This window comes from Pectinophora gossypiella, chromosome 6 (assembly GCF_024362695.1).
Source record: "Pectinophora gossypiella chromosome 6, ilPecGoss1.1, whole genome shotgun sequence".
Taxonomy (NCBI): domain Eukaryota; kingdom Metazoa; phylum Arthropoda; class Insecta; order Lepidoptera; family Gelechiidae; genus Pectinophora; species Pectinophora gossypiella.
The window spans coordinates 232,154-258,692 of NC_065409.1; the positions used below are offsets into that span (position 1 = coordinate 232,154).

The 26,539-nt window shown below is 45.4% G+C and overlaps 1 protein-coding gene across 1 annotated transcript in view; it reads right to left on the bottom strand.

Annotated features, from left to right (window-relative positions):
• The window catches only part of LOC126367617 (intermembrane lipid transfer protein Vps13D), a 44,797-nt gene that overhangs the window by 6,055 nt on the left and 12,203 nt on the right, over positions 1-26,539 (bottom strand). Inside the window, exons 29-61 of the mRNA XM_050011232.1 lie at positions 26,352-26,488; positions 25,763-26,011; positions 25,341-25,523; positions 24,773-24,920; positions 24,214-24,674; positions 23,897-24,107; positions 23,529-23,705; positions 22,923-23,086; positions 22,382-22,543; positions 22,074-22,198; positions 21,657-21,794; positions 21,054-21,195; positions 19,780-19,950; positions 19,566-19,668; positions 19,136-19,305; positions 18,595-18,693; positions 18,136-18,332; positions 12,836-13,001; positions 7,457-7,593; positions 6,820-7,072; positions 6,453-6,597; positions 4,793-4,997; positions 4,333-4,540; positions 3,913-4,098; positions 3,459-3,668; positions 2,879-3,091; positions 2,102-2,337; positions 1,679-1,826; positions 1,319-1,518; positions 964-1,092; positions 779-893; positions 371-551; positions 5-180 (exon numbers count right to left, since the gene is read on the bottom strand). Coding sequence (XP_049867189.1) covers positions 5-180; positions 371-551; positions 779-893; positions 964-1,092; positions 1,319-1,518; positions 1,679-1,826; positions 2,102-2,337; positions 2,879-3,091; positions 3,459-3,668; positions 3,913-4,098; positions 4,333-4,540; positions 4,793-4,997; positions 6,453-6,597; positions 6,820-7,072; positions 7,457-7,593; positions 12,836-13,001; positions 18,136-18,332; positions 18,595-18,693; positions 19,136-19,305; positions 19,566-19,668; positions 19,780-19,950; positions 21,054-21,195; positions 21,657-21,794; positions 22,074-22,198; positions 22,382-22,543; positions 22,923-23,086; positions 23,529-23,705; positions 23,897-24,107; positions 24,214-24,674; positions 24,773-24,920; positions 25,341-25,523; positions 25,763-26,011; positions 26,352-26,488 — 5,945 coding nt within the window. The remainder of the gene's footprint in view (positions 1-4; positions 181-370; positions 552-778; positions 894-963; positions 1,093-1,318; positions 1,519-1,678; positions 1,827-2,101; positions 2,338-2,878; positions 3,092-3,458; positions 3,669-3,912; positions 4,099-4,332; positions 4,541-4,792; positions 4,998-6,452; positions 6,598-6,819; positions 7,073-7,456; positions 7,594-12,835; positions 13,002-18,135; positions 18,333-18,594; positions 18,694-19,135; positions 19,306-19,565; positions 19,669-19,779; positions 19,951-21,053; positions 21,196-21,656; positions 21,795-22,073; positions 22,199-22,381; positions 22,544-22,922; positions 23,087-23,528; positions 23,706-23,896; positions 24,108-24,213; positions 24,675-24,772; positions 24,921-25,340; positions 25,524-25,762; positions 26,012-26,351; positions 26,489-26,539) is intronic.

Below are 26,539 nucleotides of genomic sequence, written 5' to 3' on the forward strand. Positions count from 1 at the left end.
TAACGGGTTCCTTGTGGTCGTGTATGCGCACGACGCGCGTGGGTCCGTCGGCGGTGAGCGCGACGTCGAGGCGGCCGGAGCCGGGCCGCAGCGTCTGCCACGACACGGCCTGCTCGGCCGGCACCGCGCGCCCCGCCCCGCCGCCGCGCGACTCCGGCAGGCCCAGCACCACGCGGCTACCTGCATACATCCAATCACATAATCAGTAAATCCACTCTAAACGTCTGCTTGAACAATTTTTTTCCAGACGTTTCATCAACTTTGTGAATCGTATGGTATTAGGCGACAGTCCATCCAGGCGAAAGGATGAGAAACGGCTGAATGCCGCATGTAATGTTGTATACAAAAATAGTGAAAAAGAGGCTAATACCGGGCGTGAGCGCCATGAGCCCGCCGTCGGGCTGCACGCAGAGGTTGGCGTGCGCGCAGGCCATGCGGCCGGGCGGCAGCAGGCGCCACGCCTGCGTGCTGGCGCGCCGCCCGTCCGCGCGCCGCAGCTGCAGCGCCGCCGCGCGCCCCGGCCGCGGGGCCGCGTCCTCGATGTCCAGCACCTACCGTCACAACACCATTCCAGTACTTGGTACTTTCTCATCAGCACAAGGTTCAGTACCCAGTGAGTGGTAAAATTGTCACAAACGCAAAGTCGCCTAGAAGACGTTTTTATTTATTAATACTGTAATCAATAACGGACCCTTACACTAGGCCGGGAAAACGATTACATTACACAGAAAAAAGAAGGTAAAACAAAAAAAAGTTTACGAATTGACAGTAAACTTACCATAGAATGCGGCGAGAGCGCCGTGTCGTCAGACAGTAGCGCGTCAGTCGGCTGCGGGGGCGAGCTGCCTTCGTGGATCAGCTGGTCGTTGGGGCCTCGTCTCCATAACTGAGATCTACTTACGACCACATGGCTTAGTATTCTATCAAACACGATTAAGTCAGTTTCATCAGTGTATCTCATACCTGTCGCCGTATCGTTTCCGTCCGAGTACAACCCGCGTCGAGTTGAGTGGCACTTCCAGTACGAGGGCACCGTCGTCTTCCGTGGCAGAGTTGGATGCTGATTTGGCTGTCGCTGACGTTACGAAGTCCCTGATAGTAACACATTGATTGACACGTGGAAATTTAAACATGACTAATGTGTTAATTTTCCTAGTTTCGTATTTTAACGAGAATTAAATTAAATTCAGTTAAAAAATATGAAAATATAGCAATGAGTTTATAATTCTAAGCTCAAAACAGCGGTATTATTATGAGTCACGAAAAAACAAAATATAATATTTTATATTTTTGTATAAATAAAAGTACGGTCAGTTACCTGGTGGTGGTGTGCGTGAAGACGATGTAGATGAAGTTCTGGTAGAGCAGGTGGTGGTGCGCCGGCAGCTTGTCGAGCGGCAGCGTGGTCCGCGGGCCGCCGGGCGCCCGCAGCGCCAGCGCCGGCGCCCCCTCGGGCTCCGGCAGCGCCCAGCGCGACGCCGCGTGCGCGCCCACCACGCACTCCTCCGCGCACCCCACCTGCGCAACCGAACACACTGCGGGAACCGTCCTACCAACAGGAACATCAATCGACCCACAACCGACCAGTTTAAGGTCTTGACGTCTGTTGGGGATTAAGATTCGCGCTGGAACTTGTAACCCGCGTCAAATCCTACTAGAGTGAGCACAAGCAGTGTACCTGGTGGAACATGATGGCGACGGCGGAGTAGTTGTCGATGCGCAACGGCGCGGGCGCGCAGTCCCCGTCGCTCAGCACCACGAACAGCGTGCAGCCCTGCAGCACCACCTCCACGCGCACGAACTGGTACGTCGACCCGCCCACCTCCCTGCGCCGGACCACATCCGTATCACAAAAGACACATACAACACAGGGATACACCGATGATCACTTGCCGCAGCCAATTTGATCGGCATCAACTAAGAACTACTAACAACTAATCTAACCCAAATCATGTTTTTGTCTACTAACTAAAATTGTACATGTTTTGATCTAGTAAATAAATATACAAATCATCACGGTTACATCCTCTATACATATATCTAAGCAAAATGCTTCGAAACAAATCGCCTGCACTGAAAAGTCGCTTATTAAGTCTGTCACCTGCACGCGATGTGCAGCGTGCGCGGCGAGTCGATACGGAAGCCGCCGGACCAGGCGGTGCGCGGCGCGGGCGGGGTGGGCTGCGCATGCGCGGGCGGGGCGGGCTGAGCGTGCGCGGGCGCCGGCCCCAGCAGCCGCACGCACAGCAGCTGCTCGCGCTCGTGGCGCGCCCAGTGCCACGGCAGGTAGCAGCCCGACACCGCCGACACGTGCGTCGCCATCGCGCCCGGGTCGTTCTAGTGTCACAATTATACATGAAAGGTGTTGTTGATTTGTTTCATATAGTCCCATACAGTAAAAATAATTTGAAATACGTCTCTTCTTCTATCGTGTGGGTTGTGAGGTGGATGACCAACCTCAGCAACCCTGGTGTCAGTGCCATTATTGAGCCGCTAAAGGCCCCTGACATGGCTCATGGAACGATTACTTACGTAAGTAGGACCAACGGCTTAACGAGCCTTTCGAAGCACGGAACACGTGTCACGTGACGGGCACGTGATATAAAAAAAAGAATGATAGCTATATGAGGTTTTAGGATGTGTGCCCGGTTAATGGTAATAGAGTTTAATGGGATTTAAACATAACTGGCGAGGAAGGGGGTGTACTATATACCTCCCCCTAATCTTCGGGGATACAGGCGTGTTGCTATTTGAATCAGAGATTTGCCAAATACTTTTGGATTATTCTTAACCTTCCATCTAAGATATATTTAGTCCTCTACTTTTTCCAGTCATTAGTCGATACCCCAAAAAGTGTTTACAATGTGATTGAACTCACGAGGGTGGTGGCGGTGCACTTCTGCGCGAACTGCAGATGGTGCGTGGTGTTGTTGTGCAGCTGGTAGCGCGGCGCCAGCGTCACGATGTTGGTGTGGCGGTAGCGGCCGCGGCCGGCGCGCGCGCACACGCCCGCCAGGTACACGCGCTCCAGGCCGCGCGCCTCCAGCCGCTTCACCGCCACGCCCGGGCCCAGCCCGAACGGGGAGCACCACTGCGGAGTGCAAGCATCAACACTCTGGACACTCCATACAATAATACCGTTCTTAAACCTAAATAAAGATTTTACCTATCTACCTTCTAACCGTGCGCCGCGCCCCGTGCCCCGTGCGTGCGAGCGAAACAATCAGTCCGCGCTGCAAGTCAAGCTCGCTCCAACTCGTATTGGTGCGGGCGGAGAGTGTCCCTTCTATACGTAGTATTAATGTTTATTGATAGTTTCTAAACATAGCCGTTACAACAGTAGGTACATACAATATTCAAAGAAAAGCAACTAGTTACACGACATATCCGTATACCACACCGCCGACGCTCTACGTTCATACCGGTACACACTAGTACGCAATGGAACAAAGCCGAACCTCAGGGTTAGCGGCGACGCCGCGGCCCAGTCGTGCGGCCACAGTGGGCCCGCCGTCGGCCTCCGCGAAGGAGAAGAGCAGCGGCGCCACCATGCGCGCCACCTCGTGCTCGTCGAACTGCCCCGCCGCCTCGCCGGCGCCGCCCTCCGCGCGGAACACCAGCGGCAGCCCCGTGCGGTTCACCAGCCAGTACGCCGCCGATATCGACACCTGACACATCAAATCGAAATAAATACCTACACATTACTGTCAACTTAGTACACGATCAGCCATCGAATGACTTTTTGAATGACAGAAACGTTATGATGAGTGAAATGCACAATCAAATCATGCGGGTTTTCAGTTCTGTACCATGATTTTGAACGACCAAGAAATTTGTTGCAAGTGGCAGATTGTGCACACCCAGCGCGTCACACTGGTGGAAAGGTAAAGGTCGCTTATTACGTAGACGTACCTTGATGCCGTCAGTCTTCTTGATGGTGACGCGCGCGTTGAGGTAGAGCCGCCTCCCCCGTGTGTCCCGCAGCTTGAGCCGTGCGCTGAACGAGTTGGCCGCGCCCGCGCCGCCCACGCTCAGCGGCGACGACCACCCGAACCCTTCCAGCTTCACTGACAGCTCGACGCCCTCTTCCACGTTCACCTGTTAGTATAAAAGAAATATAAAATGATAAATTGATATCTATAAAATCCCCCAACAAATCGCTACGGCTGATTGTCCCTTTTTGGACGACGTCTCAGTTAACAATGTTCTCTTATCGATTGACATTATGCTATGTAGTTCAGGTACAGGAAGTCCGTGTCTGTTGGTGTCGGATAGGAATATTGTTGATTTGTGAACCAACTGAAATAGTGATATGTATTAATCAGGTGTTACCTCATGGAAGGGCTGCGTGTCCCCGGGCGGCAGCGCGCCGAGCGCCCTGGGCGCGGCGGCGTCGTCGGGCGCGGCGGCGCGGTACGTGAGCTCGAGCGGCAGCAGGTTCTCCAGCCGCAGCGCCGGCACCAGCGTCAGCGTGTGCCCCGCGATCGGCACGCTCGACCGCTCCGGGGGGAACTGCTCGCGGATCACCACGCAACAGAATCTAAACGGATACAGGTAAATCAGTCATATTACATCGTGGTGGTATAAGAAGGAAGGTGTGTCGAGATGGTCATATCGCGGCTCTAGAAATTTTAAGAGGAAGGCTGAAAGATTTGATATAAGATATTATTGATAACATAAACAGCCTATATACGTTCCACTGCTGGGCATAAGCCTTCCCTCAATCCTGTGAACCTTGTCATAATTATGAATGTTATATCATGATTGTGTTCACTAAAAGCCGGCGTGGTACCTGTAGGAGGTGTCGGGCGGCGCGCGGCACTCGGCATGCAGCAGCGCAGGCGCCAGCCTCCAGTCGAGCGCGGCGGGCGCGGCGGGCAGTGCGTGCCGCAGCAGCGGCCGCACCCACAGCGCGCCCGAACTCGCGCCCAGCGGCGCCGCCCACGCCCCGCCGGCGCCCACCGCCGCCGCGCGGGACCCGCTGCTCGACCATTGCGCTGTAAGGACACCCACACAATAGAAATCTTGCGATGAAACCGAAGATACTTTAATTTTTAAGATATCTCAGTTACTTGTTTTGTCTTTTCATTTCAAAATCGTCCTTATATTCCAGGACTTGCGTTTATCGCAGAAGTAAAACACCTAAAACACGGTAACGCAGAGTTTGCTGCACCCAGCGTCAGGGTAACGTCCTCCACGTGCTTGTCCCGGAACGGTATTGATATCATCATCGTCGAATCTGAGGCGGTGATCCGCATGACACAATTTCCAAGAATCAAAGTCAAAAATCTCCTGGATATAGGTTATTATGGCCGACCTGAAAGTCATTGAATAGGGTTTGGGCCCAGGTGGGTCAGAATACGGAAAACTTGTCCAGGATTCATAGGAGATTCCAAATTGGAGTATAAGTGTGGAACGGTTCCTCGGAAAATAGAACACATCATGTTTTGTTCTTCTTGCTCTGCCACCTACCTGTACGTGGGAACGCTTGACGCTGGCTACTGACCATGCCACTTCCGTAGCGAAATACTGGGAGATTATTATAATATAGGTCTAGTATCGTCTCGAAAAGGTTTAGTTAAGTGGTATATACATAGTAAAACTGTAAATAAAGCTATTTCAAAATATATTACTGAATGTGCTAATTACACAGCTAAAATGGATGTGAACAAAAAGTTTGCGAACTACTGAAAAATTATAACTAAGAGAGGTCGTAGTTTAGTAAAGCGGGGTGACGGCGGCGCACACAGACTATATACACCTACTGCGACAGATTATGAATAACAACTTCTGAAGTGATTAGGAAATTAGACAACTGCAAAACACAACCGGTGGCTGAGAAAAAACCACCAGTAAGATTTATGCAGAGGTAGGCTTCGCTTTAGCGACGAATTTCCAAATAATACAAATCCGAAATGTTCGAGTCAATACCATGTATTTACGGGTATACATACAATATATGTGCTGCAATGTGACTAGGCTTACATAATATTGTATGCCTATAGATTATAAACATCGGTACCGGGGAGCTGTGTGCCGTGCTTATAACAGGTCGCGCGAGGGCAGCACAGCAGCGGGTGCGGGGGGTGCGGGGGGGGCGGGGCGCGCGGGGCCAGCAGCGGGCGGCGCGCCGCCAGCGCGCGCTGCAGCGCCGCGCACGCCGCCCGCACGGCGCCCGCCGCCGCCGCGCCGCTGCGCAGCGCTTGCTCTATGGCACAACATGCGCGTCAGCTGTACTCCCTCCCTAGCTTGGCTACATGCTCGTTCCTATCGTGCCCAATTAATGTGTTCGATGTACTCGTTACTGACAATTCTAGCCCTCGTCACTCCACCTTACTTTCAAAGTAGGTATGCTATATCTAAAGGATTTTGGCAGCCTAAAGTGATGATAAGGTCTCTAGCATCGATGGCAGCCTGGGCGCCTAGTGATACTGTCAATTAGCACGTAGTACCTGTGTTGGGCGCGTGGTCGACGCGCACCTCGACGGGGTGCGGCAGCTTGTTGATTAGCTGCAGCGCCGAGCGCACCGTCACCAGCTTGCGCGCCGAGCCCTCCAGCGATACCTCGAACACTATGCGCGCCTCCGCACCCGTCTTCTGCGAATACGCTCAGTATAACCACACAAAGATTCAGAATTGAATATCGGATTAGGTACAATTAATTATATGTATTTGGAAGTTATTGGCTTGATTTTACAGGTCTTTAGGCCACGTCAAAATAAACTTAAAAGCTATGACGTAATCTTTATTTTTTTTATTTTTTTCATAGAATATAATACGATTTCCACGTGATATTATTTTTGAGCAAATGTTACTCACGGTATGCGTGAGGTGCCGGAAGTAGACGCCGACGCGGTCCACGCAGACGGGGTCGGGCGGCGCCCAGCCGTCCAGCCGCAGCGCCAGGCGGTGCAGCGGCGCGGGCGCGTGCGCCGACGGGTGCGCGTCGGCGGGCGCGTGGCGCGCGCGCGCCCGCCGCGACCCAAACGAGAAGGGCTCCGTGTCGCCCGCGCGCACCGCCACCCACGAGTCGTCCGGCCCGCACCACGCGCCCGCGCTGCCCTCATGCAATCTAAACCAACGCAAACACAACACTAAAATATAACCACTTAAACGTTAATCTACGCATATGCATCAAACGGAATGATCCTTATATTAATATATATTTATCAGCCCACAAAGGATAAAAATCAGATTTTAAATAATTTTAGGAGATTAGGAAGTCATTCAACAAGTAACGCAACGCAATGTTAGAAGATACTTACACTATAAGAAATAAATCCCGTTTAGAACGATAACTCGCCGCTCTTCCTATTTACTTATTTATTTGTTTACTTGTTATATAGTTGGCGGCCGTCAGACGCCACACACACACACACAGTTGCGCGTGTACGATAAGTCGATAACGTCTATGTAAAACGAGGTTTCATGTATGAAGTGTCCGGATTGTGCTTACACATCAGATGTTGTGAGCAGTGTGGTGAACCAAAGTCGATGTCCGGTGTGGTTCCGCAGCGCGTACGGCACGAACGGTGACCGTCTACGGTGACCAGCGGGGCTTCCCTTCGGGGACTGCTCCTGCGAGTTTGACGCCTGTTTACATAAAACGTCACGAAATAAACTACCGTCTTCAGTATCTACCACTAGACCATTCAAACCTTTGGCCTGTGTCGGGTCAATAAAATAACCCTGACACCAGGGTTAACGAATTCTGTATCTTTGACCTCACATCCCACATGATAGAAGACCGTTCGATCCTCAGGCGATGAATAGAAATAATGAAGACGTTTTACCTAAAAATAAAACGTGTATTAAACATACTTACCTTATTCGAAGCCTAATAATAATTATATGAGATATGCCACTGTTTCCGTTCCTTTTCTGTCCCTTTCTTCCGGTTTTTACCTAGTTTCTGTCTCTTTCTCTCTTTCCACCACCACCGGCAGTAGGGCGCCATAGTTTTGGCGTACAAAATTTTCCTCATTAAGTCGTTGGACCATCAGGCAGAATTAAACTTATTAGGCTTCGAATAAGGTAAGTATGTTTAATACACGTTTTATTTTTAGGTAAAACGTCTTCATTAAACATCTTGACCGTTATTCGAAGCCTAATAATAATTATATGAGACGTGTTTGATATCGCCTGGTGGTGGTGACAGATCTGATGTCAATGTGACTACATAATATTACTCACGAAAACACTTATAATAAATAGTAAATAGTAATTATAAAAGGAGCGAAATTCGCCCCTACTGGGATGTAATTGTATTAAAATAAAACTTCTCAGATCTGTGTAAGTACAAAGTTGTTATAATATTCAAGAAACAAATCAGCATAATATAAATTACAACCACTTGTAAATAAAAATACTTTTACAAGAAATAAAAACAAATGCAGTACCCAATTCCCATTAGAACAAAATGAATTCTAACCTAGAGGATTAAATAATTGTGACATAGATCGATTAGGGTTAGAGTCGGTATTGATTACTTTTCGGCAGTAAAAACGTTGAAATGTTTTATTTGATCTCCAATTACCTCTTGATAAAATATCTTCTAATGGCGAATTATCCAACCAGCTTTTAGAAGCTACTGCAGCTCTGAAACTGCCAGCTGAAGCGTCGATACCAGCTTCTCTTAACATATTTTTAACCCAACCGGCAATAATTGATCTCGAAGCTGGTTTAGCTGGACCACATGTTGACACAAATAAACTGTCGCAATCAGCATTATCCCTTCTTTCTTTTCCTACATCAATCATACGCTTAATCCAATAAACGGGGTCCAAACTTTTATTGTCTGGGTTACGTTTTAACTGCCAACCAGATTGACGATATTCGGAGGAATCTGTCTTAGATCCAAAAGCAGGTATAAGCGTAATACAATTATCAGATACATTACAATCCTCAGGATTTACTCGTAGTAATGTTAAGTCGTGAACTCGGCGACCCGAACATAATAAAAGAATTGTAGCTGTACATTTTGATACTTGGTATAAATTACTAACGTCTGAATTTATTTGCGACATGTGTTTTATTACCAAATCAATGTCCCATATCGGTGGTTTAGGTGCTTTTGGGTTAGCAATGGCAATAGATTTCAGTATCCGTTTTACAAGCGGATGACTGCTAAGACGCTCAGAAGATTCTGGGTCGCACAGAGTTGATACAGCCGACTTGTATGACAGAATAGTGTTATAAGACAAACGTTCATCATTATGTAAATATGCTAAAAATCTAGATAAGTCTGATCCGTTGGGTTTGTTAAAGGAAACATGATTTATCTGAGCCCAAGTTGTCCAGCGTGTCCAAGCCGGTTTGTAAGACCTCAAAGTTGAAGGCCGCCAACTTTTCATGAGAAGAGATTTTTCGACCTCGGACCAATCCCTTAGATGTTCATTCCAGCCCCACATCTCCAAACCTCTAGGCGCATTTCCGACGCTTTGGGAGGCGCTAGCCCCGTAGCTACGTCCACTAGAACTTGTGGAAGGTTCTGGATTGTCCAAGGTGGAGCGATTGCTCTGGCTTTCAGGTCCGGCCTCCAAAAAACACGCTCCCATTTCGGAGCCACGATCAGATATACACCTCGACATTTGTTTAGATGTTGAAGAACTTTGGGAATTAAGAAGGGTGGAGGAAACACCCATGCTAGGTAATAATCCCATACTCGAGACAGGGCGTCGTGAAATTCCGCAAGGATGTCTTGACAATCCAGAGTACAGTACTTTGGGACTACTCGCGTGACTCGAGACGCGAACAAGTCGATGGCGGGTGTTCCCCATTTGGAAAATACTGGAATCGTAGCTTGAGGCAATAGGTGCCACTCGGGAACTATTTGAAATCGGGAGAGTCGGTCTGCTTCGATATTGTACGGGCCGGGGATATGATGAACTACCATATTTATCTGCAGGGAATCTATCAAAGTTAGGATCTTGTACGTAAGTTCCATTAGCTTCTTGGATTTGGTCCCGCCTTCGCTTCGTAGATATGAAACAGCTGTTTTGTTGTCGCACTGCAGGTGAACAGAGCAAAGTCGGAGGTTCTGACTTTGATCTTCTATTACCTTGTAGATGGCAAGTAACTCCTTGAGATTGCAGTGCAATTTCTCTTCCCTCTTCGACCAAGTTCCTGACAGAGGCACGTTGTTTACTAACGCTCCCCAACCTTGATTTGATGCATCTGTCACGATGTAATGGTGTGGATGTGCTACATGGATAGGTGACGGGTCGGACATGTGATTTATCCACCATTGTAACTCTTGTAGAACCAGGCCCGGTAAGGGAACCTCTGCATCTTCCGGCTTCGTTGCATTTATAATGCTTAACATTTGTAATCTTCGAAAGTGGAGTCTTCCTCGGGGAACAGCAAAACTGGCAAAATTCATTTTTCCCACAAGACTCTGTAGGCCTTTTCGACTGGCAGTCTGTGTTTCGAGAAGGCGGAGTATCTCTACCGTCAGTTTCAAGCGTTTGTTCTCCGGAAACTGTTTTCTGTTGTTTCGGGTATCCCATGACAACCCGAGATATTCTATCTCTTGACGAGGAGCAAGAACAGATTTGCTGTGATTTACCGTCCATCCCAGATATTTCAATAATTTCAATGTCATTGCTACCTGCTTCTCCAGTAAGAGTGCATCTTGATTTGCCAATAGGTAGTCGTCGAGGTACACCAGTAGGCGGATTCCCCTTTGGCGTAGGATCTGAGCAATCCAATTGCTTATTGAAGCAAACGTCCTTGGTGCTGAACTCAACCCGAAGGGCAGGCAGTTCATTTGCAGTAGTTCTTGCTGGTAAATAAGGCGCAGAAAGCGCCTGTGCGATGGGGATACTGATACGTGGAAGTAAGCCTGAGATAAATCGATTTTCACCAACCAGTCGTTTGCTTGTAGAAAATCGGGGATCTTGTGGGTATTTATCAGTCGAAATGGACTTGTGCCGACATAGTAGTTGAGAGCTTGTAGGTTGAAAATGGGTCTCAATGTTCCGTCTCCTTTGGGGATCAGGAACATCCGAGAGACAAAACTCGGAGACGTTAACGGTACGACGGAGAGCACACTCTCTGCTTTCATTCTGCATATTACTTCGTCCATTTTTACTGATGCAGGCGTCGCCTGTCGGCTTCTGGGGATATCTGGTATATGCAAGGGAGGCTTTTCCAAAAAAGGGATACGGTAGCCTGAAATAATCCTTAGTATGTAGTCCGGCGCTTTCATTTCTTGCCATCTGTGGTAATAAAATGTCAATTGGCCGGCTTGAAAGTGACTCGGTGAGTCAGTATTTCTTATTTTTATCTCTCCTGTCCCGGTGGGACGAGGGGGAGTGTTTTCGAGCACGATTATCGATGTCGATATACCTACGATTTGTTTGTTTTCCGCCTCGGCCCCGAAATGACCTATTGTTAAATCCGGAATAATTTCCACTGCCAGCTTTGAAATTGTTTGGATTATGTTGCGAATTGGCTTTATAATTTAACCTTTTTGTAGGTTGTGTCGACGAATTCGGTTGGCCAGATGTAGAAGCACTACGATCGGGCTGCGTTGCAGACACGCGATCCTTTTGCCTAGGCCAGAGCACCTTTCTGACACCACCCGCTTTTTCAAGTGTAGATGTAAATTTTTCAGCATCAAAAAGATTACTGCAAGATGGCGGTATTTTCCGCAATACACTTTTGTGAAGCGGATCCTTTACTGAAGAGAGTATTGTCTCTCGACGTTGCTGTATTATCTCTGCCCTGTGGCCGCAGACCAACTGCAGAGCATCGTTAGATATTTTGGAGAAATCGCCAGTCACAAAAATATCCTGTATTTTACAGTTGATATCCTCATAAGATAAACTGGGAGACTCTTTAGCCCAAATAAGAAAACTACGAAGCTCCTTCTCTAAGTGATCTTTTTGTTTAAGAAGCGCAAAACTTAAGGAAGCGAATGCTTTTTCTATATTAATCAATGTACGCGGTGCGTCGTAACGTTTAACTTCATCATTGGCCTCTAACTCTGTAAAACCGGGCGAATGGCGGTAGTATTTTTGCACGTCAGAGTACCTTACATCTCTCCAATCTGGATCTCCTAGCCGTTGGACTGATTTTAAAAGCTCTAAGTACGGTTGAGGAGTCTTCAGTATATCTGGATCTCTCAGCTTAGTGCCAATCGCCAAGGAAATCTCTGGCTGCGGTTCTGGATCAACATCATCATCTTCTAACACACGTTCACTACTGTAAAGCTGACGACTCACAGTATCATCGATATAATCGTTTTCACAGCATGTTTCACTATTACGTGTGCAGACAAGTTGAGATTTTAAATTCGAAACCTCAGAAATCAATTTATCTAACTTACAGTTTTGTTTTGATTTGCGCCGCTTAGATTTACGATGAACTTATTTTCACCAACTACCGACGATAATATCTTTTAAAAAATATATTGATTATTTGAAAGGGAACCAAATTCACTTTGTAAAAATAAAATAATAGTGTAGCATGGATGACTAGGAGAATTACTCACATGGAAATAACTCCAGGCACGTCTTGACGGAACGGGAACAACGACGTTAATGAGGAAAATTTTGTACGCCAAAACTATGGCGCCCTACTGCCGGTGGTGGTGGAAAGAGAGAAAGAGACAGAAACTAGGTAAAAACCGGAAGAAAGGGACAGAAAAGGAACGGAAACAGTGGCATATCTCATATAATTATTATTAGGCTTCGAATAACGGTCAAGATGTTTAATATTCATTGACATTCATCAATTTTAAACCAAACGTTGCTAGTTTTTTATGTTTAAGAGGCAGCTTGCCTCGGTAGTCGGTGCAGGTAAGAATACGAAGCTCTGAAATGATTAATACCTGTGGCGCGTAGTAGTCGGCGGTCCAGTTGGCGCGCACGAGCTGGCAAAGCTCGATGAGCGATGACGTCACGTTGGTGTTAAGCACCTCCTGTGACGTTACCTCCACCTGCATGCGGCCCAGCGACAGCCCGCTGGTCAGTGTGTACTCCCAGCTCGTCTCGAACCTGACGGACATTCATACTTGTTATTACATATTTATGGGTTTGTAAATCAAGCATCTTCTTTCAGAAGAAACGGTGTTTATATCGCTATAAGAGTAAGTTATTAGAATTCTTGACTTGACAACGCAGAATTAAACATATGATGTCGATGTAGTGTGTACCTCCACACCCATGTAATATACATATCTATGTTATATGTCATTATGCATAGACAGACAATAAACGACCGTCTTAGAAGACACACGTCTCTTATTTAACTCCACAACTCCGGCGTCCCACAGTGCATGGCGACCCTGCCAGTGCTGCCTTACGGCGGCGCTGCGCATGAGTTACAATAGTGAAATGTGCGAGTAAAAAGGACTTAAAAAAAACATAAAATAATAAAAATAAATAAAATAAAATATAAAATAAGCCTTTATTGCTGTTACTTATGTTACTTACATTGTACTTACATCTAATTGCCAATACTTTATAAAATAAACTAAATCTGTTGTTTAATTAACTGTATCGGCGAACGGTTGATGATTTGCGACAGCTTGTCTTTCGACAAAGGCCTCCTCTAAAGATTTCCATCTGGTTCTATCCCTTGCTATTCGGGTCCATAATGGTCCCGCTACTTTTTTGATATCGTCTTCCCACCTTGTCATCTGTCTACCTCTACTTCTTTTAGCATTTCTTGGGTACCATTCTGTTATTAATTTGGTCCATTTCTCTTTCTCTTCTCTCATTATGTGTCCTGTCCATCTCCATTTCAGTTTTTTAGAAACTGTTAACGAATTTTTAAATTTTGTTTTTCTTTTTATTTCGTCTATTTTAAATCTATCTGTTCTCTTAACCCCGACAACACTTCTTTCTATACCATTCTGGCATACTTCTATTTTCTTCTGCTGTTGCTTTGTCAATGCCCATGTTTGACAGCCATAAATCAAGCAGGGTAAGATGCACGTATTAAATACTTTCCTTTTTACATTTACAGGCATTTCTTTGTTCTTCATGACTTCGCTCAATGACCAATATCGCTTCCAGGTATTAGCTACCCTTCTTTCTATTTCTTTTTGCATGCAATCTTCGGTAGATACAAGCTGTCCTAAGTATATATATTCTTTTACATATTCTATTTGTTCATTATTTACTTTTATGTTTTCTATTTCTGTAGAGTTAGTCATTACTTTTGTTTTGGAGGTGTTCATTGACAGCCCTGCTTTAGCGCTTTCATCAGATAGTTGTTGTAGCATTATTTCTAAATCCTTTGAACATTCTGAAAACAAAATTAAGTCATCTGCGAAGCGTAGGTGTGATAAGACTGTACCATTTATGTTAAGTCCGTTTTTCGTCCACTCTAGGTTCCTGATTATCATCTCCAAAACAGCTGAAAATAGTTTCGGTGAAATCGGGTCCCCTTGTCGAACCCCTCTTTCGATAGGAAATTCGTCACCAAGAGATTCCAGTTTTACTCGTGCAGAACTCCTCGAGTAAATATTGTTATATATTCTTATGTATTTTATTTGTATCCCTTGAGCCTCTAGAGCTTCCCATATATATTCATGTTCTAAGGAGTCAAAGGCTTTGTTAAAATCCACGAATGCCAGGATGTAATCTTTATTGTATTCTTTATATTTTTGAAGAGTCTGTCTGAGAACATGAATGTGGTCCATAGTTGAAAAATTACGGCGAAATCCTGCTTGTTCCTTAGGTTGATTTTCTTCTAGTGTATTAGTAATACGAGAAAGTATGATTTTCGAGAATACCTTGTAGATATTTGACATCAAGGATATCGGTCTGTAATTTCCAATGTCTCCTTTGTCTCCTTTTTTATGTAATAAAACTATTGTTGATTTTGTCCAGTCATCCGGGATTACTTCTGTCTCAATGATTTCATTAAATACATCTGTTAATTTATGAACTATTACTGGCAAAGTAGTTTTTAATAATTCGTTTGTTACTAAATCTGATCCAGGTGCTTTATCTAGCTTTTGTGTTTTTATTGCTTTTCTTACTTCTTCTTTTAGTATTGTTGGTGTAGGTTCTGAGTCTACCGGTATAATGTATTGTTTTTTCACTTTCATTTTATTTTGACTTTGATACAAGTGTCTGTAATATTCTGTAGCAATTTTTAGTATTTCGGTTCTTTTGCTTGTACTATTCCCATCATTTTTCTTCATTCTTGGCATCCAATCTCTTTTTATACTCAACTCTTTTATAGCCTTTTTAATTCCACCTGTTCTTTCAATGTATGTTTTTAGAGTACGTGATCTTTTATGTTTCCTTTCTTTTCTAAGTTGTTCACTTATACTTTTACTTAGTTCTGCTATCTTTTGTCGATTGACTTGTTTGTCTTTTCTTTTTATTAATTCCATTCTTTCTCGTAACAATTGTTTGGTTATATCTGAGGTTTCTTTTTTGCAATTCATGTTTACTTTCTTGGTTTCATTCTTGAGTATGTTTACTAAATCTTGGTATTTTCCTTGCGTTGATGATGTGTTGTCATTTTCCATTTTATTTATTGTTAATTTTAAATTATCAAGAAGGATGTCACTGTTGCCTGTGCATTCCAGAGCTGTTAATTTATTGTGGAATTTTCTCGACTTCTTAATGTTTTTCCCACTTAATGTTGCCCGAACCATTCTATGATCTGAGTTGAAATTTAAATTGTTTAGAACCGATACATCTTTGAAAACTTTTATATTGTTGGACATAATATAATCAATTTCGTTTTTGTAGAATCCATTTGGCGATATCCATGTCCATTTATTTTTGTGTTTCTTTTTGTAGAAGCTGTTTAGGATGCTTAATTTATTTTGTAGAGCAAAAGTTACCAACCTTGTCCCGTTTTTACTTCTTTTACCAAATCCATGTTTTCCCATAGCAAATTCTTCACCCATATTCCGCGTTCCAATTTGTCCATTAAAATCTCCCATGACTATAACATTTTTATACGAATTATCAACCGTGGTCTGTAGATCTGAATAAAATTTTTCTATTTTTTTAATGCCTTCTTTTGTATCTGATTCAGTTGGTGAATATGCCTGAATGATAGTCCATTTTTCCTCTTCTTTTCTGTTCATTGGTAACTTTATGTTAAGGATTGCGATTCTTTCTGATATTCCTCTTACTTCTTCTATTTTATTAGCAAAGATTTTATTTATCATAAATCCTACTCCATACAATCCTTGCGTCTCTCCCTTGTAATGTAAAATATACTTTCCATAATCTTCTATTCCTTCCCCTAACCTTCTCATTTCACTTATCCCAATTATATCCCATTTAAGTTTTTCTATGGCTAACTCTAATTCTTCCAATTTCTCCTGGGTTCTCAGTGAGCGGCAGTTAAGGGTAGCTATGTGTATATATTCATTTTTGTTTTGTGCTTTTTCTTCATGTGTGTTGTAGTCTATATGTGTATTTGTATTTATATACGTATAATAATCTATCTTTAGAGGGTCTTGGTCGTTTTCCCCCACGAGGACCAGTCGGCTTGGGGGAGAATTATTTCTTTCCGTTGAGTTAATATCTTTTCCGTTATTCTGTTGTTTTTTCCGTTCACCGATAGCTAATTGTTATTGTTTTTTATCTGCTTGATAAGAGAGGGAGTTTGATCTAACTCTCATCATGTCAAATGCATTTATTCTATTAGTTTTAGTAGCCGATGTAACTTGTTGCTTTCTTGGCTGGATGTTATTTTTTCCCGGCGAAGGAGTTTCCCTTTTCCTTTTTTCTTTGTTTCGATCATTTTCCTTGACTATTAACTTGTCGTATTTTAGATATGCAATATTACCTTTCTTTCTTTCCTCCTTTAGTTTAGGCAGTAAAGATTTTCTCTTTTCTAGAACTTCCTTTGAGTACTCTTCGGTGATATACACTTCTTTCAGATTTTTCTTGCTTTTCATTATTTCATTTTTTTTCCATCCGTTCACAAAAGAGAAAAGAACAGGTCTTACTTTCTCGTCTTTCATTTTTCCAATACGGTGTACTTTGTTCACTTCATTTTCTTCTATCTTTATTTTCAAGTCATTTTTAAAAATCTCCTTCACCTTCTGTATTAATTCTTGAGTAGAGGTTTCCCCCTCTTGCAATTCATATATTATTATGTTGTTGTTTCTCTTATCTCTCCGCAGATATTCTACTTCTTTCTCAAGATTTTCTATTTTTGTTTTTAATTCCTTATTTTCTGCTAAAATAGGCTGTAATTTCTCATCCATTTTTTCCATATAGTATCGGTATGTTTTTGCATTTCTATTTGCATTTTATTAAATAGAAGTTGAAATTGATCGTCCATTCTGCTTGGTATTATCGAAGATTTGCGTATATTGGAACGTAATTTGGTAGAATATTTATTTCCTTCTGCTGGCAACACTATAAGTGTCAACGTTATGTCAATGTGACGTGCGTGCCCTGACGTCTTATCTACGAGTATTATTCTACCGTACAAAGTGAAATGTTTCTAACCTTTACTTGATGCCGGGATTTTTATAAGTATCGAATTCTCTTCTAATCTTCAGTATTTCCACAGAATTGATGTTTACATGTCTCTTTAGCACTTTATCCTTCCGTTTAGTGGTGGTTATAGTATGGAAAACCAACTTGGAATATTTTTAAACTACGATATTCTTCGGAGTGACAGTACAGTGATGTTTACTTTTCAACTACCGGAACCGGATAAAAAAAACATAAAATAGTAAATACTAAATATTAAAAAAAGCAACAAATATGGGACCCACAAAGAACAATTTAAAAATACAGTGCACATAAAATTAAGTTTTAATACATAAGAAAATATAGGATACTAATAATTTAGATTACTTAAAATAAAATAACATAGCTACTAATCAAGAAAAGAAATACCAAATAAATACAAGAAGATTTGGACATCTGGCAAAATTAAATAAATATAATAAGTAAAAATGTGGTGCGGTAATCAACTTATGGTGATGGAAGACGGAATTAAGGGTTAATCTCTCAAGGGGTCAATAACAGAGCGTCTTCATTGGCGTACCATGTATACCTCCAATCCGGTGCATCATAGGCAATCTGTGAAAACATCCTTCGCAGATTGGCGAATACTTTCATAACGATGCCGCGATGATTGATCAAACTAAGAGATTCGTCGTTACGACTAAGAAGAAAGGCGAGTCCTTACTTCCAGGGCTCGACGACGGGCTCCCAGCCGGACAGCGTGCGGTTGTAGTAATCGGCACTCAGCGCGCCGGCCAGCCGCCCGCCGCCTGCGCCTGCGCGCTTCGTCGCTGTGCTCACTGCGCCCACCGCGCCCGCCGCGCCGCACGGGGTTGACACGAGGAGCGGGTCCTCAAATGCTTCTTCGACTTTGCGCAGATCCTGGGCCAAATGGTGTATAGAGACATTTAGTTCTTGAATAAATACAACAGGCTAAGATTTTTTCCAGATTAAGGAAACTAATCAAAGGATAAATGGCAAGACAAAGAAGGTGGTAGGTAGGCTTTATTTTTTGTAAAGGTATGCAGAGCATGTAAAACACTGAAGATTTTTTGGACAACTCATTTACAAATACAAAGGAGTTAAATAAGCATCACATAATTAGATTTGTATAAACGAGTCAACGTAGGGATTGAGTACCGACCTGTTCAACCTGCAGTTCACTCAGAGACACCTCCAGCAGTGGCACGTCCGAGTCCAGGCAGTCGTCGATCACGCACAGCGTTATACACTCCGCATTCACCTGAGCAACAAACAATGATAAACTGATAAGCGATTGTATTTATAAGAGATTGTATTTTTGCTAACACCATGCTTGGGACAAACTATAATGTAGTGAACGGCTGTGGTAGCTAAAAGCGCTTTCTGGTAAGTAATATCGGAAGTTGGTAATATGAGTGAACGTGATACGAGTCAATCGGGAGAGAGCGCATGTATTCAAAGAGCAGAGTAATATCACGTAATATACATAAATGACAACGCGACCGGCTATGGCGTATCAGGTTGCGAGAGCATGTTTGCATCTGTGGTTTGCATTCTCGACATTAACCAAAATACATAATTGAATAACTAAACTCTTTAAAAAAGTTGTAGGATAGGGGGAATGTTGAATTCAAATCAAATCTTGACCTTCAGTAATAAATCGCTTGAGTATTCTGTTTATATTTTTTTCCAGTGATATTTACCTGCACAGCTCGGAGCGGGAAGATAGGGTTGGGCTTGGGCTTGGGCTGCGGCGGCAACAGCGGCGCGCGCGCCCAGCGCGGCGCGTGCGGCGCGTGCGGCGGGTACAGGCGCGGCCGCATGTGCGAGCTGTTGGCGGGCGCGCCCGCCGCCGCCTCCGACGCTGGCCCGCCTGCACCGGACACGTTAGCATAACTTACTATGGGAACGCTAAATCCAAATAGCGGTAATTAAATCCTCGTTCCAAGTTCAAAAATGCTAAAACAATAACGCGATCATCTGTGTGAAGAAGTAATATTTGTGTGAAGAGGTAATGGCCTCGAATCGCCCCAATCACTAGGTAACAGTGGAATCACCCCGATCTCCGGCAATAGTTATATCACCCCGGTCTCTGGTGGGGGTGCAACTAGCTGGCTATTCTATGGAACTGACCAGACAAGGCGACGCGCGCCTGCACAGGCAGCGACTGCAGCATGGCGGCAAACATGCGCATGTCATGGTACGACAGCCGCAGGTTCAGCGTGCCCATGTCCACCTGAAACACATGACACTTGGTTAATACTTCCATTAAAATGACATTCATGGCTTTACATTCGAAAAGGAGATACGATAGCTGTACGTCACGAGTCAGTGTTGTTATACTAACGTGCAGCACGTGGTCCGCGTGCAGCGCCACGTGCAGCGCGGCAGGGTCCACGATGGATAGCGCCGTCTCTTCCTCCAGCCCCAGCACGCACGAGAACACCTCCAGCTCGTTCAGCGAGCACGATACCGGTTTCAGCGAATCCGCTGCACGGTACGTTATCACTGTTGTGCTCTGGGGATTACAAACATAATAATCTGGTTTATTTAAGAAAATAAGGTCTTAATATTAGGTGTTTACCTATAAAATTGCCGTTTTATATGAAAAAAAAATTAAATGATTTTTTTCATGTATTTTTATTTGTATTAGTCGAAGTAATCACCCATGCAATCACTACATCTGAGCCACCGCAGTGACAGTTTATTGATGCCCTTCTTAAAAAAATTAGCTGCACGGGAGGCAACAAATTCTTCAAAGGCATTTTGTACTGTCTCTCGGGTTTTGATTTTTTTCCCCGCCAAGAAGTTATCCAAATTCTGGAAAAAGTAGTAGTCTGTAGGCGCAAGGTTTGGTGAGTAGGGCGGATAGCGCAGAGCTTCCAAGCCCAGTTCTTGCAATTGGAGACCGTCTGCTGTGCAGTATGAGGCGCTGAGGCCGCGCGTTGTCGCGCAGGAGCAGCGGAGACGAGCGATTGACCAATGCTGGTTGGAGATGTGCCAGCTTCATTGTATTCTCTTCTTCCAGTACACATCTGCAGTAATGCTCACCCCGTTTGGTAAGAAGCTGTGATGAATCACACCGGCGCTAGACCACCAAACAGTGACCATCACTTTTCTAGGGGTAAGTTTCGTTTCGGGCATCGTTTAGGTGCTAAACCAGGATCCTACCAACTTGCTAAGCGCTTGCGGTTATCAAACAGAATCCAATTTTCATCGCAGGTAACAATGCGGTTGAAAATTCCTTCATCTGTGTGTCTTTTGAGCAGTGCAAGACACGTCTCGGCGCGTACTTCGCGCTAGAGATCATTGAGTTCGTGGGTCACCCATTTGTCAAGCTTTTTTACCTTGCCAATTTGACGCAAATGGACCAATATTGTTTCGGCAAACAAAAATACTGCAGAACGGCAATTTCATAGGTAAAGACCTATTACATAAACAGCGATATAATATATACTTTGTGGAATGGCTAGTAGCTTTCAAGCCACCCCATGACCTCCGACTTGGCTTAACGTCTTCTGGCATATGCCATTAGCTACAAGTCTGGTCAGGAAATAAGACTGAACTAAACAAAAATTATGCATGGACAATGGTGTCACCCCAGCGCGGGGATCATCGCACCTTGAGTATGACGGCGTTGGTGTCCCACACGGACGCGTCCTCAACGAGCACCAGCTGCGAGTCCGTCACGTTCAGCTTCAGCTCCATCTGGCCGGGGTCGTCCGCCACCGCCGTCGGCCGGCACGCGCCGAATGGCTCCTCTCTGCAGAATATACAGGGTGTTAGTGACACCGTAACGAATACTGAGGGGGATTGAGACTGTGATTCTTAGTTGATATCAAGTGGAATTTCCTGTCGGAAAATTCATAAAAATTTTAGGGATTTTTTAAATTATTTTCAGTTCCCTACTTTTGCGACGGAAAATTCTACTTGATATCAACTCAGAATCATGGCCTGTATCAACCCTAAAAGTTTTCGTTACGATGTCACTAACACCCTGTATACACTATTTTATATGATGCTCATTAAAAAACCAAAACTGGCTCATTTTCCTTTGTCTTCTTTCCTCGTATGGGTAACAAGGCCGGTGACCGACCTCGCTAATTGTTGTATTTTTTTCGCATAGGAGATGAGTTTTCTTTTAAATAAAATCATTTATCGCAATTCTTGTTGCCAGTTATTATCTAGAATTTAAGGAGCATGAGATGTATATGTAGTGCGTACAGCGGCGGCTGATCGGCGTCGGCGGGCGGTGGCGGTGGCTGCATGAGGAACTGGTGCGCCGCCTCCCACCAGTCCAGGACGGCCATCAGACGCATGTTGTTCACCAGAATCGTGTACGCTGACGACTCGCGACGCTTACTACAAACACATAAAGATTTCAACACATTGCGTAACTATCAATAAAGTTAAATGCGGGTTGGAGGTGATAGATCTAGTAGCCAGGACCAACCGTGCCTTTCCAAGCATGAAATCCCGCACCCGGCTGACTGTAAGGAGGTCTGTGTCCCCAGTAATGGGTCGTACATAGACTGTCTCGTCTGTAATATATAATAATAAGATAAGAGATAAGTTTTTATATAACTAAATAAAATAATGTTATAAGAGATTTGGAAAATTGAAAAAGTTAAATATATGTACCGTGCATGCAACTCTGCCTGCACGCTGTGCGGGTGATCGGGCATGGGCTGCACGATGTGGCTGAACACGTTGCCGCGCCGGTTGGCCGGCTCGCCCGAGTATCGCGTGTCGGATACCAGGATTTCCTGTATACGCATAGTTATTATGTAATAAATAAATATTCAATCAATCCATCATTACCAAAATAGCATAAATTTTACAATTGAAATCCGCTAGAAACATAAAATCGAACAAAATATTACGACAATTTGCCACGAGTCTCCGCTAGAAACTCCCAAAGTTGATTAGATATTTTTATGGGCACAGACCTGCGAAACGAGGTCGATGTCCTGGCTGAGGTCGGAGTAGGTCTCGACGAGCAACCGCGACTTGATGAAGTTGATGCAGGCCAGCGAGGACACGCCGTGCACCGGCTCCAGCTTCATCGTCACGTCCTGCAGGTCCAGCTTCAGCGATGACGTCGTCCACACCTAAACATACACATTGGTCCGGTCACTGCGCAAGAAACTCAGTCGATAGGCTACTTCGTAGACTGACGTTAGCTGTCAAACAGGTAACTGACGGTCGTATCAATGCGGGCAGGTCGTCATTTATTATTTATATGGTGTTTTAATTTTGAGCTACTATTGTTATTGACGCCCCGACAGTTACAGTCCATTGCCAATAAAGTTAGTCCATCAATGAATATCGCTTGGTTTCTCTTACAACAAAAAAGTGTGAGGAACTCACCCAATTGGCCAGAGTTGATCCAAGAGGAGAAAGGTGACAGAATCAAATGGAGGCCAAGTTTCCCTAGCAATGGGAGCAGTTAGGCTAAATAAGATGAGATGAGATGTCCATTGGCGGTACCTGTCGGTGGTGTGGTAGCGGCTGGTGCGCGGCGGGCGGCGGCAGCAGGTCGTCCACACACTCGCCCAGGTTGTGCGCCAGCACGCCGCGCACCAGCCGGTACTGCGACGGGTCCAGCGCACACTGCAGCGTCGTCAGCGTGCCTTGGATCGTCATGTCCGGGACTGGGGGGAATTGTTACTGTATTACTACTATGTTCAAATAGAATCAAATCAAACCACTTATTGCAAGAAACAGGTATACAGAAGAAGTTTATAGAATAGATGAGAAATTACGACATAGCCTAAACGCTTAGAGGATCCTTATTCGGTGACTTCGAACGATGTGGCCAACCAAGGTCATAAAGGTTTGAAGAAAGTTGTTCAGAATTCGATCATCAAAATCGTCGACTTCGATAAAGATCTTCCGGTAAGAGTTTATAGACTGGCTCGCAGTAAGGGCGTTGTTTTTAATAATATTAAATATCTCCTATACTTAAAGGTAGCCTGGAAAAGATTGCTACTTAGCAATAAGGACGCCTATAGTGCTCTTTCTATTTCTCTTTTATTTTGTATTTTCCTGTTTGTGCAATAAAGTATTTGTCATGTCATGTTATGGCGTGGGCACCGTTGTGTGTGGCGCTCATGTTGTGCTCCACGGTGAGCGCCAGCCCCTGCGGCGCGGGCAGCAGCGGCGGGCCGGCGCGGCGCACGCGCAGCCCGCGCCCGCCGCGCCCGCCGCGCGCGCACCACAGCGACAGCCCTGCCAGCTGTACCACGCGCACGTCCAGCGTTTCTCGGACACCTATCGAACAAAAAACGTTACAACAATTCTATACATAGATATTTTATTCAGCTAAAAGTTATTTAAATATGACCATATCTTATTGCAAGCAAAAAGATAAACGCCGAATATTTGACAAACGACGTGCCAACAAAACAGCAAGTCTTTCTGCGTATTAAATGGTGTCTCAATAAATACTAGTCGTCACTAACTCGCATTAGGATCGGTCATGGTGCTGGCGGTGCCCGGATCGCCGGCCTGCTTGAAGCAGTTGTCGACGTGCAGGTGCGTGAGCTCGGCCAGCAGCGCGGCGCGGGCGCGGCCCGACACGGGCAGCACGATCACGGGCGCGCGGCAGCGCACGCGCAGCGACGTGCGGGCCGCGCGCCCGCCGCCCGCCGCGGCGCCGCCTACCGACGATACCTGCGGGGGAGCCCACCACTAAGCGCATCATTTTTATAAAAACAAGTTTAGAACAGGCCTCATATGATCATCGATATACGGGACGGGAGAAACGAAATAATTTCACCTTTAGCCTAGCTTGTAGAATAACCCGTCGCAGCAGACTGAAGTCCCTGGCGAAAGCCTGCAGCTCCTGCACGAAGCGTTTCGTGTGCACGTAGGTGACGGGCCCCATGTCGATGTGCAAGCTGGTGTCGTGCCCGGCGACGGCGGCGTCGGCGGGGGCCAGGCGGCGGTACGTGAACTGCAGCGCGTGGTCGGTGGTGGTGCGCAGGCGGTCGCGCCACAGCGGCGCATGCGGCGTGAGGTCGGTCAGCGCCAGCGCGCCCAGGCGCGCGTGCAGCGTGCGCGCGGGGCCCGCGCCCGCGCCCGCGCCCGCGCCCGCCGCGTGCAGCCGCGAGCGCAGCCACACGCGCGACACCAGCGCGCGGCACGCCTCGCCGCGCGCCGTCACCACCACCACCGCCAGCGAACGGATCGTCGTTTCCATCTCTGTCGTGCCGCTCTCCACGGCAGGCACTTGCGTTGCTGCGACATCGACAGATTGTATCGTTCCAAAAATACTTCGGAATAAAAAGGGATCTCTATTTGAGAAGACTTTAATACTAGGTGCGAAGTGAAGTTACCAGTTTGTTGCGGCTGCGGGCCGTCCCCCTGGGCACCGTCGGGCAAGTCGTCGCCGGCCACGCCGAAGAAGTCGAGCACGGCCACCCAGCTATCGATGTTCACCACCAGATTCAGGCAGTTGAAGTCCACTTTCGTCAGCTTTGACACCTGTAGCGGTAATGACATTGGCAGATGTAGTGAAATATAATTGCTCTAGAACAGATATAAAAAATGGAGATAATTCTAACAGTAAGCGCAGCAGGCAGAGTATTAGAAATCCTCGTCCGTCTAATCAGTTCGAATTAATCTTAAAATATAACAATCTTGATTGATACACTTTCTATCAACAATCGAATACGAATAAAAAACAGTGCATTAAAACAAGAAAATATTTGGCGAGTTTTTGACTTGATTTGCCGCAGGTGGTATTCACTACCTGTATTCCTGTATTCACAAATAAAGATTTTGTTTTGATTTGTCTACCAAATTTAGATATACAGTGTTGTGTATAATAAGATTTATTAATTTCTCACAGACAAATTATGAAGATATATATAACTTGGCCGGACAAAGACATTGCGAAAGTACCTTATTATACTTCTCCTCGAAGAGCGGATGGTCGGGGTCCCGGGTGTGCACGTTGACCCAGACCAGGTTGTCGTCGGCAGCAAGGTCGCCGTCGGCCGCGTGCGGGGTCGCGCTGCTCGGCTCCGGCGAGCACGGCGGGGTGAGCCCGCACTTGCTGTCGCGCTTGTTACGCCTCAACTGCTGCTGTCAAAAAAAAAAGGTCAAATAAGCGAAACTAAACCGAGCCTAATTCAAATTAATCACCAAAAATTCTTAAGACCATACTATGCTTAAAAAGTACAAAAGTTAGTACTAAAATCGAGTCTTTCAACAGTAATAAACATAAACTCTGGATCTATGTAAATGTGATGAGAATCACACAAACCGGCAATAATCAAACTTAATCCTATTCTCAATGTAATCTTGTTAAATATTTTCCATACCTGTCTATCAGCGACGTTGAGCTGGCTGGGCAGAGAGCAGGAGTTATGCTTGGTGTATTGCAGCGAGCTGATGCTGGCCATGTCGTCGGCAGTAGCGGCGGAGGGGAACTCCGTCACGAAGTCGGGGCACGACTTGGACACATACACGGCCTTGGGCGGCACCTGAGGCGTGTGCGACATCATCAGCAACCGGTGCTTCGACTCCGGGTCCTTGGTTAGGTCTTCCATCGTCACCGAGTGCAGCGACACCTGGGTTATGACAAATTGTATTTATTTATGTCCTCTAACATGATGGACTAATGTTATGGGCGATAGGCTGATCCCTTATCACCATAAGGTTCATCATATCCATCTTTGGACTTCGTATCAACAGTGGCTGCAAGTTGTTTTTGATTACTTGTGGCTCTGCCCACCCCATTAGGGATTACGGGCGTGAGTTTATGTATGTATGTATGTATTTATTTACACCTTCATACAGTAAGTCTATATAGTAAGTTAAGTGTTTTAAGCAAGTTGGGGTAGGGTGTGGTAAATGCGGTCAGATGAGATCACCAATAATAAGGTCAGATGACAGGAAATTGTATTTCACCTGCAGCATAGTTTCGTGCGCATGCGTGCGCTGATGTCGCAGCGTGAACTCGCGGAAGGCCAGCTGCACTAGGCTACGTTCGCCGTGACCCAGGTCCGCGCGCAGCTCCAGCGTGAACATCGGCAGTTCAAACACCACTGAAACATACAGTACTGATTCATATATCTGTCATTTATTTTTAAATCATT